The sequence below is a fragment of the Lepisma saccharinum genome, chromosome 1 (genome assembly GCF_977018435.1).
Source record: "Lepisma saccharinum chromosome 1, izLepSacc3.1, whole genome shotgun sequence".
NCBI lineage: Eukaryota > Metazoa > Arthropoda > Insecta > Zygentoma > Lepismatidae > Lepisma > Lepisma saccharinum.
The window spans coordinates 115,610,406-115,624,093 of NC_139229.1; the positions used below are offsets into that span (position 1 = coordinate 115,610,406).

The 13,688-nt window shown below is 36.2% G+C and overlaps 1 protein-coding gene across 17 annotated transcripts in view; it reads right to left on the minus strand.

The window, feature by feature from the left end:
• Positions 1-13,688, minus strand: part of da (transcription factor daughterless) — a 338,039-nt gene that overhangs the window by 17,741 nt on the left and 306,610 nt on the right. For 11 of the 17 annotated variants that reach the window (XM_083137037.1, XM_083137007.1, XM_083136991.1 and 8 more), the window contains 4 exons: positions 11,211-11,285; positions 3,218-3,400; positions 2,115-2,247; positions 292-436 (listed from right to left, as the gene is read on the minus strand). In XM_083137037.1, the coding sequence (XP_082993163.1) occupies positions 292-436; positions 2,115-2,247; positions 3,218-3,400; positions 11,211-11,285 (536 nt within the window). The remainder of the gene's footprint in view (positions 1-291; positions 437-2,114; positions 2,248-3,217; positions 3,401-11,210; positions 11,286-13,688) is intronic. The other 6 variants (XM_083136998.1, XM_083137002.1, XM_083136971.1 and 3 more) reach the window with 2 other exon arrangements.

A 13,688-nucleotide genomic window follows, 5' to 3' on the forward strand; every position in this document is an offset into this window, starting at 1 on the left:
TGAAGAAAAAACATTCTTATTAACATAAGTTAGAAGCATAATTCTCTTTTTAAATTCATATATATAAATATATTTTTTCCCTTAACAGTGAGGTCAAAATATTCTTTAGCACTATATTTACACTGAAAAGACAGTTACATAATAAATACAGGAAGAGCAATGCTTACTAATGAGGAGCTTCAAATTTCCTTCAATCTTAAGCTGGTTTCAAACATACATATATATATATAAAGTAACTGTGCAGAAAGCAACTATCTACCTAACACTTTACATGCTAACATAGATACTTACTACCTCCGAGATCTCTTTGAGCTCTTTGACTGCCCTGTTGTTGTTGTGGTGGTGGTGGTGGTTGCACTTGTACTTGTGGTGCTCGTTCCAATGTCACTACTACTTGGTTTACTGTCCGTACTGTCTGGAGGTTCTTTCCGTTTTTCTTTAACAAACAAATCCAAGATGTACATTCTATTTACTAATGTTACTATCATTAAATTACCTGCTAAAATATTAATATCTCTCATTCCGTTTAAATACTAGAATCATTATTCAGTGTTTCAACCTGGAAGCATTGAAGAATGATTCTTTATCCTCTATCCTGGTGTAGGATTTCAAGAAATTTATGACACTATAAAACACACAACCACACATATACATACATACATCTAGCCTCTTTTCAGCTGAAAATCCACACAAAAAGAGTATTGTTGCCGCATGAATTAAAAATGTCCCTACTGATTTGAAATTCCAAACAACAGTTTTCTTGAAACACACTATTCCTATGTACATCGAGGGTCCAACTAATTGTTAATGTGTAAATGATAGTTCATTTTCTCATGCACAGACCACTTCAGAAATTTTGGTACTGCATAATTAGGGTTGCTATATTTCATAATTGAAAATCCAGGACACTGCTGACCAGAAGGCTGTTGGTGGAGGGAGCCTGAACCCAACAAAGTAGTATGTATGTACACATTAATTATCATAGACATGTGCTTAAACTACTGAAGGGTCCAAAGATGGCAAGTTACTTCAGAACGATTTTCAAGGACATGCAGGGAAATGGAAACACTGCCTTGTAGCCTAAGTTTAGGATGCATATTCTTGCAAACAAGTCACAAAAATTCAAGACACAAAAAGAATTGTCAGAAAACCATTTTGTATATTACGAAATTAATAAATAACAAAATTCATGAAAGTATTAAGCATTTCCACTTTCCCACCCTATTCCGAGACATTAGTGTTTTCCAAAATACTTCTTGGCTGGCTTACAGGGATGCCGCGAAATGTTCCAATATGTTCACTGACATGACACTTATTCCAAATATGTGTTTACTGCTTTTAATACATAAAATGTTGGACCCTAACGGCCCAAAATCTTGAAATGCCATGAAACGAAAAAGTTTGGGAACACCTGCTATACATAATACATTATGAGTCGAGTGCATAGTTCTCAAGTTGTGATATCTTCTATTAGAGATACTGTAATGATAGTACACTAATTGGCTAATATTTTTGTGACAAAATAAACCTTGTAATAGTGCTGTAGAGCAAATTTACTTATCGCAAATGTCTTGTTGAAGTTAGAATAATCTGTACTTAATGATAATGGTACTGCTTCACTGGAAAAATGTAGCCGTTTTAAGATAAGAGGTATCACTAGGTGATTTATGAAATCATTATAGTCAAGATAAGTGCATTTACGTGAGGCTAATTAGTACTGGATCCACAGTTCTTACAAGGGATCTCAACAGAATTTTTTTCTCCACTGAGAAGTGAACATGAGGGGCTTCCGATAAACTGCTAACATCAAAAGCATATAAGAAGTAAGCGAGTTACTAAAGATATATCCGCGAAACTTACTTTTAAATTTTCTATTAATTTCGGTGGCCTCTGCACCATCCACTTGGGAACTCGATGCTTTGCGAGTTCCCAAGTGGATGGTGGCAGAGGCCACCGAAATTAATAGAACATTTACAAGTAAGTTTCGTGGATATCTGTAGTAACTCACTTACGTCTTATATTATCCACCGCATTGTTTATTCCCCTCAATATGAAATCAAAAGCATAATGTACACAAGGTTGATATTTACACTGCACATAAAAATGCAACTTACTTGATGCTGCTCCTGATAATCTTTCAATTTTGATTGCTCCATCCGTATCCCCTGCATGTGCTGCTGGTGCTAAACCAGTATACGTACTTTGTGGAGCAGCAGTAGCTCCTGGTGTTCCAGGATGAGGACTAGGCTGAAATTTTAAAAAAATGGTAGTGTTATCTTCTTTTAAATAAATGCACACAAAACTACAATGTTCATCAACTTTATATTGAGGTAAATAAAGCATGACCAACACAGCATTTTTTTCCATTAACGATTTTGCTCTTGCCTTAAAGTGTGGTGCTTTATATCATTATTCACATACATTAGGGGAAAATATATGTCATAATTATTTGATATCAAGTTTGGGCAGCATGTGAACTACAGGATATTAGGATGGGCTTTCCTTCAATAAAACACACATGCCAAAAAATAAAAATAGCTATGTGCAGCATGATTTGAAAACTCACTATGAAAATTTCAAACTAACCGAACTATGTAGCACAGGACATAATAATTTATGTACACATTTCATGGTTTATCCATCATGATCACAGTGTAAATTTTTGTTGTTGGAATATTCAAAATATTTGCACGTGTCAATGTTTTCATGTGAAAGTGAATTACATGTTTCCATTTAGACACTGTATTGCCCAGAACTAGTACATGATAAGCTTCAAAATATATCCCAACTGGCTGTCTTCATTACAATGACGCACACATAAAACAGATACAAACTTTAAGACAATTAAAACTATTGTTACTTGCAGCCAGTGCTCGAAGGAGGGCCACCAGGGGTCCCATGTTCGAATCCCGGCATGGGTGTTCTTTGTGTGTGTCCTTTCATCAATTTCATCATTTCACCACTCGTCCACATGTTCGCAATTAGCCAAAAGAGGCAGAAAAGCAAAGTAACATAAATCAATCAATCAAAGTGGAGGAAAAATTATGCACATCACCCACCCCCCCTTTCCCTCTCAACTAGCTGTCCCATTCTCGCCATGTCAAATTATAGGAACATCCCTCAGCTAATCCCACGGTGCAAGCAAACATCCCCCCACCTAACAGTTTCCATTTTAAGCACTGCTTGCAGCAGATAAATACTGAAAAGTGGATCATACCATGTGAGGTTCAAGTGCTGGATGGTATCCCATTGGAATTCCATTGGAATGTGTCTGGGTAAGAAGGCCTGGTGTTGTGGATGATGCAAGGGGGTGTAAGCTGGCTGCAGCAGCTGCCTGATTTTCAGCATGATTCCGCAGAACATTTATGGCATCGTCTAGTCTTTCTTCCATCCTTGTTCCCTGAAAGAAAGTTCAAAACAACACTCAGCATTTTTATTTCTAATGGAAATTTCAGTTATGCAGAAAAAACAGTGCATCTGATGTATAACAGCAGTTGAGGGACATGCAACGTAAATGTTAGAACAGGGTGGCTACAAACAAGCAGAAATGAAATTCCCTGACTTTTCCAGGTTTTCCAGGACAAAATTTACATTTTTCCCTGACAATTACAAACTAAACTAAATCGATGTTTTTGCAAATAGAAATAATAAACTCATACAGATCCACGTATGGTTTTGTTAAGTACCAATATTATCTTCTATGAAATTGACTTAATTTCTCTATTCTCTATGATTTGAATTCAAACTGCAAAATAGTGAATTTGGAAAATTATTACAATTCACAAGCTAGGGAAGGATTACGGAATTTTGTCATACGCAGTAAGTTTAAAATAAAATACTTCATTATTTTTAAAGTTACGACTAAATGAGATAAGAGTGAAGAGTGAATGATTAAGAAATACAATTTGTAATTTATCAGTCTCCTTATACATTCTCGGTATTATATGTTGATATTTCCACTGAGGTTTGGAACCCTCTGGTTGCAAGAACCATGAGTGCGGACTCATTTTTCCATGCATAAAGCTACTTCTCTCTCCTCTGTAAAGCAAACAACTTAACTCTTGCATATAAGTGAAACAATTGAATCGAACAAAATAAAGTGTCATATTTCTTTACATTATCAATGGTATTTCTGCTTCAGTACAGTATATCCAAGTGAAGTACTGTGAAACTGACAACGTGCAGTTATACCATTAATGCTGACGAAAAGGGTATGTAGGTATTAGAAATTTATGGCAAAAAATTTATAGAATTGCATTGTATAGGTACCTGATTTAGCTAATCACACTTTAAAACAGGAACACTCTAATAATAAAAGCTTCTGAAAGTTCATATACGAGGGGCATCCTGAAAAAAGCTCCAATGGTGTCTATACGCAGCATTAGTGGTCGGAGAGCGACACACACACATGCAGGCAGGAAGAAGTGGCATGTAGCTGTAATCTGGTACAGTTGCAATGCAGCCCTTTTAGGACAGTTCTAGGTTAAAGATTGCAGCTCTCATACAGTCTCCCACCGACTGGGATGTAGCCTACATTGCACGCTCAGAATTTGGCACAGAGCCACCAGCAAATTTCTGAAATTATACCTTCATGGTATTTTTAAACTAATGTTTAAAATTGTAAGTCACATGGCTTGCGCCTCTTCGTGAGAGTTTGATATCTTGAAAGTTATTTTCCATACCCCTTTTTTAATTTTAAGGTAAGGATTTTAGATAATGGAATTTTCCCCGTATATACTGAAGGGTGCATAATGACCATAAGTGGCGACGCACCCATAAAATTAAAATCAGTCAATCTCACGTGACAGATACCGATATATTATGGCACCAAAAATTGGCATTATCTTTTTTGACTTGTTAGTGTTACGTTTCCCAAAATTCGCGTTTTTGTTTTAGAACATTTATTTGCCAAATATACCGAATCGTAATACTATTAAACTATTATTTTAAATTGTAGGTCACATGGTCTACGTATTTTCGTGACAGTTTGATATGTTGGAACAGATTTTTGAGGAAGTAAAAGTAAAGTGCTGCCCTTCACTTTTCCATGAAGGTGTATAGTAGAGGTTGTGGAGTTAGGACCCCAAAATTTACTTGATCACGGCTGAAGGTATGGGTGATGTGATCAGCACCACGCTCCTGGCTATCTTTATCCCTCAAAGTGGGCGCCGGAGCAGTTTGAATAGGTGGAAAACATCCCTGTTCTCCCCCGCAGGAGATCGACCCCGGGTCTCTCGCATAGTAGTCAGACGCCCTAACGACTAAGCTCCATTATTACTCGCTCGACAAATGCCGATGGTGCGCACTTAGCTTCGTAATTCAAAATATATCTCGTGCGAAAAATACGAAGATGTGGCTCCGTGTGACGGTAGATACGCACTCGATCTCCTGTTAGAACCCTGCCACTTTGCTCTGTGATGCAAATGGTTTCGATAGAAGTTGAAAAAATCGTGGGAAATACACGACTTATATGCCTGTCGTAATTATTCCATGTACGTATAACTCTATAGTTTACTCTTGAGTAAAATGTTGGAAAACTTTCATGTTCTATGTACACAAACATGGCCTAGAAAAGACAAGAATGTTGGATTTCATGGAATATTTCTTTGTTTTAGGACATTTCTTTTAAAAAAATCACTGAAAACGCCAACAATTCGCATATTCGCATTATTTCGAACGGGCGAAAAATGTGTCCAGACATCACTGCACATTCCTGAACATAACTTTGCAGGAATTATCATTTTTCACGGTTTTGGCGTTTGAGGAAAATCAATGTCCCTACTAATTGAAAATTACTTTCTGGCCACCCCTCGTATAAATCAGAAGATGGAAAGTGAAAATTTAGCAGGGCTGGAAGAGAAACGTCAATTTTTGAAGAAAGAGATTTGCTTTTATGATTGAATGATTCGAGTAAATATGATATTAAAATATTTACGTATTTATTATTAGTATTTTATTTCATAATATTGAACATTGACCTTACTCAGTGAGAGATAAATGACCATCTCTCATGAGTTTAAAACAGACAGGACAGTGAGTGGCGTTAATTTCATTGCAATACTAGTGTTGCAGTAAATTTGAGGTTGGGAGTATGCACTTGTAAATTTTTATAACGTTCATCAATGCAGTTTTATGTTTCACTTTTTCGTGATAGTATTCAATATATATCCCCATTTGGTTGGATTCTTCTTGATATTTAAGAATAGTGCAATGTCATTTGCAGTCTAAAGCTCTTCTTGTTTATGCATTCGATTTTTGTTGGATATTGTAGTCCATGCAATTTCTGTCGCATATTGTGGTGAGATACTTTGTCGGGTGGCGATATTCGACAAAAATCGTTAAGTATCAATGGAACCTATTTGTTTCCATGTTCCTTCAGTTTGCCCAACAAAATGCCTTACTACGACGTCCGACAACTATCGGACGGCACCACCCACTCCTATCCCCTCCATCTGTTGACAAGTCCCCTTACTACTCCCATACGGACAAGGAAAAAATGATAATTCAATGCATTTTCCACGTAATATTTAGAGGCTAAACCTTTACTCCCCCGATGATACCTAATGGTATCATGGTGCTGATTACGAAATGAATGTGCTTTTGGGCCTTCATACTCTTATGTTTGGGTGGAAACTCTGACACAGGTCCGGAGCAAGCCTGGGAAATTCATATTGATGAACAACCTCTCCCCCTGTCCCCCCTCTCTGCAACATATCTATGCCACATTTCCGAACAGTTTTTTACATTTTGGCCCATTATTCAACTTGTATGGCACCCAGAAACATGAAACATGTTTCAATCTCTTTCGAAACGTCCATTCTTTGAAGAATACTAAGGCTTGTGCCTTCTCCCCAAAATAGCGGGAGAAGAGGGGGCAAACTCCAGATTTTTTTGTTTTTCTTTCATTGAAATTCGGTGGTCGCGCCCCAAACCCCCCTTCCTCCGTTCGGCGTTCTGAATTGTACATGGTTGCATGCTATGATGTTTTAGCTGAAAAACAAAACTTATCCGAAGTAGATTGATCCCATAGTGCCCGAGTTATAACAATTTTCCTCCAAAAATGCAAATTACCTATTTTTCGTAAAAAAAAATCACATTTTGGCTTATTATTCAACTTGTATGGCACCTAATAACATGAAACATGTTATGTTCTCTTGAGAAATGTCCATTATTTGATAAGAATACTAAAGTTCGTGCCTTCTTTCTAAATAGCGGGAGAAGAGGGAGCAAACTCCAGATTTTTATGGTTTTTCCATTGAAATTCGGGGGTCGCACCCCCCAAAGCCCCCTTCCTCGATTCGGCATTCTGAATTGTACATGGTTGCATTCTCTGATGTTTTAGCTGCAAAACAAAACTTATCCGAAGTAGATTTCTCCCATAGTGCCCGAGTTATAACAATTTTCTGAGCAATATGCAAATTACCTATTTTTCGTAAAAACAGAGTTTCACATTTTGGTCTATTATTCAACTTGTATGGCACCCAAAAACATGAAACATTTTTCATTCTCTTTGGAAACGTCAATTCTTTGAAGAGAATACTAAGGTTTGTGCCTTCTCCCAAAAATAGCGGGGGAAGAAGGAGCAACCTCCAGATTTTTTATTTTTCCATTGAAATTCGGGGTCGTGCCCCCAAGCCTCCTTCCTCGGTCCGGCGTACTGAATTGTACACTGTTGCATGCTATGATGTTCTAGCTGAAAAACAAAACTTATCCGAAGTAGATTGCTCCCATAGCGCTTGAGTTATAACAATTTTCCTCCAAAATTGCAAATTACCTATTTTTCGTAAAAAAAATATCACATTTTGGCTTATTATTCAACTTGTATGGCACCCAAGAACATGAAACATGTTTCATTCTATTGAGAAATGTCCATTATTTGATAAGAATACTAAGATTCGCGCCTTCTCCCCAAAATAGTGGGAGAAGAGGGGGGCAAACTCCGGATTTTTGTGTGTTTTCCATTGAAATTCGGGGGACGTCCCCCCCCCAAGCCCCCCTTTCTCGGTCCGGTGTTTTGAATTGTACACGGTTGCATGCGCTGATGTCTTAGCTGAATAAACAAAATTTATCCGAAGTAGATTGCTTCCATAGTGCCCGAGTTATAACAATTTTCCTCCAAAGAGTGTTCGAATTTAAAATTCCCGCAGAGAAGCCCGGGCGAGAGAAATGTCTCTCTCTCTCTCTCTCTCTCTCCTCCTACCATCACTGGTTTCTGGCGCCGTGGTTGTGTTGTTCATAAAAGGGGCCTAAAAGTTGAGGCCGAAACTTACGAACGAGATTTCCTGTTCCCGTGCAGAGTTCCATAACAATATCTTTAAATAAAATAAAATAAAATAAAAATTTTAAAGAAGTCATTGAAGACGAAATTCCCTGACATTTCCCTGACTTTTTTTGACACCTCAAATTCCCTGACTTTTCCCGGTTTTCCAGGTCTGTCGCCACCCTGTAGAAGATAATTAAGGGTATTCCATTTACAAAATCACAGCAAATGTACAAATCTCAGGAATTCATTCTTATTCAAAAGGCTTCCACATAGTGACCTATGGAAGCAACTCTTCTATCAGATGGGTGGATGGATAAAGGTGGTTGAAGTGTGCTGTTCACCACACACAATCAAGATCCCTACTTGTCATGATTCCACTGAGGAGGCCCTGGCTGTGTTTTTGTAAAACTAACTACACTAAATTTCAAGGTGCAACCAATCTTTGTGGGCCAGGGCATGTGCAGCCTTACATCCGCTGATGTGTAGTTATCCAGTGACTCTCCCCCTCCTCCTCTGTTTTCTCACTTTGTCCAGTTCTGTTCATTTCAAGTAGCTCCCCAATTGTCGTCGTGATGCTGGATCCAACACTGGAATTTTGGAGCTCACACAGGGGATTGAACCTGGCAGGAGCACTAACACGAGCGTCCATGTTCGTCAGTTCCTACTCGCGCACTGTTGAAGCAAATGGACTGTGGTTATGTGTGGAGTGCATTTACACATTACTACTACTACTGCACATGCACCGTGTTGTTGCGGTTATGTATTGCTTTTGACAAGCTAATTGGAAGTTGATTTCTGAATAGCCCTTGTATTACACTACGTAGGTGCTCTTCTTTTAAAACTTTATCACATACAATTCACATAGACACCAGCAAACTTGACAAGAACTATATACAGGGTATAAACACTGAATGCAAGATTCATATAGACATACAAATCTTTCCTTAGAATTACACTAGAGTCCTGCCCACAAGAAACAGGTCTATTAATAACAAATCACAACCTTGTTTCCTTAAAAGATAATTTCATCTCAAGATTTCACATCTCAAGATGTTTTGAATAAGCTTGTAGCTATATGAAGTTCTTGCCCATACAAAATTTTTTAAAAAATTCGAAGAACCTGAATGACCCATTACCTCCTTAAGGAGTGTATGACTGGTGCAAAAATAAGCTCCATATTAGTTATTAATCTTATGAAAACTGGGTACACAAAACATGACAACATTAATAAGAACAATAACAAAATATAAATAGGATGAGTAAAATTATCAAGCCAAGAAATCTACATCATTATCGACCTATACCAGTACAGTACTGGTCAATGGTTCTCCTCTCTGTATGAAAAAGGATCATACTATAATGAAATCAGTATCTTTGACCAATTGTCTTGTTTATATATTGTTATATTATGCTTGATAACAAATGCAATGTTGGTACACTCACAATGTTGGTTGGAGAATTTTATGTTAGGGGCTAATGGAGGGGGGGATAATTTTTCTTACAGTACTGAACAACTTTAATAGAGGGAGGAGGGAAATGAGTATTAGTGATGTCCCTCTTGCATTAAATGGTCAAAACAGCCACCTCAAGCTGCCATGTATTCAATCTTGTAGGATTAACACTTTACCATAGGGCAAGACCTAAAATATAAAGTGGCTATGTGCAATTAGACAAAAACATCCCATTGTGTTTTGTTATCAACAATGAAATTATTTTTATATTTACTTCTAAGTATAACACATATGATTTCAATCATCCATACAAGACTAACATTATGCACATGCATGGCATTACGTGGAAAACGACCACTACACTGCAGGAAAATCTACTGAAAAATAATAAGTCAAGCAACGAGTTTCTTCCGATACATGCAAGAGAGAATACTGTACTATTTGCACCACATTACAACAGAAGAAATGGAGATTTGATATTCTCCAGAATGTTTTGAGAACTTATATGTCAATTTAAGCTTTCTTGTCCAAAAAATTTCGTTGACATGGTATGACTTAATAACTAGCATTGATGAGAACCATAGCATAGCAATCATTATATTCTTCTTATCTGTGTATCATTTTCCATAATTTTCGTGGAAATATCATGTACAATTCAAGAATAATTTGCCTGCTGAAGAGTGAGAAAGGTTAACTTATTTCAGTGAAATTAATGAAAAATACCTTGTGTTCACTTCCAAGATACATTGAAAGAATTAATTTTTATAGTTTACCAAGATGAACAAAATGAGCTTTTCATCTAACCTTCAACTTGTTGGCATGTAACTAGGTTTTTTTTTTTTTTTTTGGGTAAAGTGAATCAAAATGTATAAATACTTCAATCATGATACCAATATCAGTGCAAATAGGTCTTGACTCTCACAGGGTTTAGTCACCTTCATAAAATGGTTAAACCTCAAATTCTCATAAACAAACAGTCTAAAATAGCACACAAATAATATTACAATGGCATCACTTTCATGATACAAATACATACCAACTCCAGTTTCAGGCAAATATTTTCTAAATATTCCTTATTACATTTAACATTGTACTGAAGTTATGCTTATTGCATATTATATATACACACAGAGCATGAGTACAATATTCACTGTTAATTAAATATGTGGTGCATAACCATGTGTGCTTTGCTATTAAAGAAAGCCTCAAAGCAAACAGAAAAAAGTTTAAATGATACAGAAGAACAAAGCTGTTCATAACAAACTTTAAATTAAAAAAAAATTACATCATCTTATAATTTTAAAATTTATTCCCCTATGGACAGAATCAGTGTGTGAAATAAAGTAACAAAATGCCTGCTACACAGCAGATAAAAGTATGTCTCTAGTATGTCTTTTCCAAGCACAGTTTCGGCAATGCAATATCCTGCATTAAATAATAAAAACATAAAACTAATAAAATCTATCATTTCCTTCTATCAAATGTTTAATGCCCACCTGAAAATCATAGTTCCCATGCAGCCTATCACTTTTCCTTTCTTCTTTAACGAAAACACCGTAGCTTTTTAAATTCTGTCAAGTATGAAACAGCATTTTAATAATATTCTTACTGAGTAAAAGAAAAATCATGTGTGTAATTACCTCTTTTTACTGAATTTAAGAGTTCAACAAATATGTATGAAAAGAGTGATAAAACAGATTTTGCCATGATCACTTTTATGTGAGATTTGATTGGTAGGACACATTCACTTGAATGTACTGTAAGCATATAATACTGACAATTTCTGTTTTCTACATATTATCGAGAAATCAAAAATCAGAGCAAGAAAGTGGCATAAACATATGCATATTTAATGACTCAATGAAATTCAACATAGTAAATGTCCCTGGGGGAATGATTACATGTTTATCGTATTCTTATAAATAAAGACTTAAAAGAATTCTAAAATATTTGATATTTTGTAACATAAGTTATTATTTAATTAAACAGTTACAACTACAGTTGTAGTAAGTTAAAAGAATATTTACATTACTTTCATTCAAAAATTTAATTTTTCTTGCATATAAATGTATTTATTTGTTATTTGTTGGTTTCATACACATTGATTAGCATAATAAGTAAATTTCTTCTTTTAACTTGCAATTCATATTCATATTGGCATATTATTTGTTACTAGCAAAAATTTCATCTATACACTTGATTACAGTATAGATATCAATGGAATGGAGGAAAGTATACCAAAATTTTCCCATGTGAATGCAGCATTGAAGCCTTGGTGAATCGAGTAGGTTTACTATTCTTACAAGGTTTGGTGATGTGTACTATGCAAATTAATGGAGTATTTAATAGAACCACATACATTGGGAGGTTTTACACACAATAAGCTTAATAATACGTTCTGGAATATATCTCCCAATGTTGATAGTTATCAGCCTTTTCATACATATGTGTGCCTCTTGTCCTAAGGATTACGTATAGTAGCTGTATTATTATAACTTGGGCAACTATCATGAACTAGTGGCTGCTGCTATTAAGTACTCATAAAATTAAACAAAACAAATTAACTAAAAATTACAAAGCTAAGCTACAAATATTATTATAATCTAAGGAATACATCTACAATATTTTAATCCAGCTGCAGAAATTTATAACAAGTTAATCATGCCTTTTTTTATATTTGGAATTGAAATATTTATTAATTTTAAAAGGAACGGCCCTATTGTAACTCCCGATTTCTTCCATGGCACGGCGCTGTTATCAGTTGGCAAAGATGGCTGGAGTGCTCAGGAAGTCCAAGCCATGAGCAGTGAAGTGTTATTAGTTTTTTATGGTGCAAAGGACAAACAGCCACAGATATCCACAGCGAAATGGAGTCACTGTACGGGGACAAGTGTTTATCAGTGTGAAGTGTGCAGTGGTGGTGCAAGGAGTTTGAAAATGGACGGGAAAATGTGGACAATGAGCAATCAAGCCGACCTCATTCCTTACCGACACCGGACAACATTACCCGTGTTGATGAAATGGTGAAAGCTGATCGACCTGTTCATCTGAAGGACATTGCCACTGTACTTGGCATTTCCTATGGTAGTGTTTATGACATTGTTCACGATTCGTTGGAATACTGCAAGGTGTCATGTCGGTGGGTTCCTAAGCTTCTTGATGATGTCCACAAGGGCAACCCGTCCATTTTCAAACTCCTTGTACCACTACTGCACACTTGTCCCCATACACTGGCTCCATATCCCTGTGGGTTTGTCCTTTGCACCATAAGAAACAAATAACACTTCGCTGTTCATATGGTGTGGACTTCCTGAGCACTCTGGCCATCTTTGCCCATGGAAGAAATCGGAAGTTACAATAGGGCCGTTCCAAGAAAAGCCTACTGGATCGCTCGTATATCTCACTTTTGTAATAACAATTATAACAAGAGAGAAAAAAAATAGGTGCAAAGACTTTTTGATTTGCCCTCGTATATGCAGAATTAATTACATAAAATTCGTAAATTTTCAAAGCAAAATTGCAGCATATAATCAATTTAAGTTGTACATTCATGCAACAACTAGCAAACAATTTTAAGGTAGAAAGGTCTTGTTATTACGATCTGACTTCATAAGGTTTACACTTCTATTTTGTGTGGATCATCTTATTGGTAGATAACTGTAAAGTGTGAAAAGGTTAAAAAGTGAACTCAAAACTTTGAAGAAAAAAAATAGCGTCAAATTTGTCTCTTTCTTCCTAGTTGCCATTTTCTGTAGTTACCAACTGAAAAAAGACACATGCTAATGCTCAACTTTGATAGAAACATATAATATGCACCAGGATGCAATCAGTTGTCCATTGTTATGAATTCCTGCAGCTTGCAGTGGACGAAAACAAAACCGATTCCTGCAGTTAAATGCCAATTACTTATCCAGCCTTAACATAATGGAATTCACATCGCAGCAGCAACTTATGCCAAAAAGATAATTTATAAC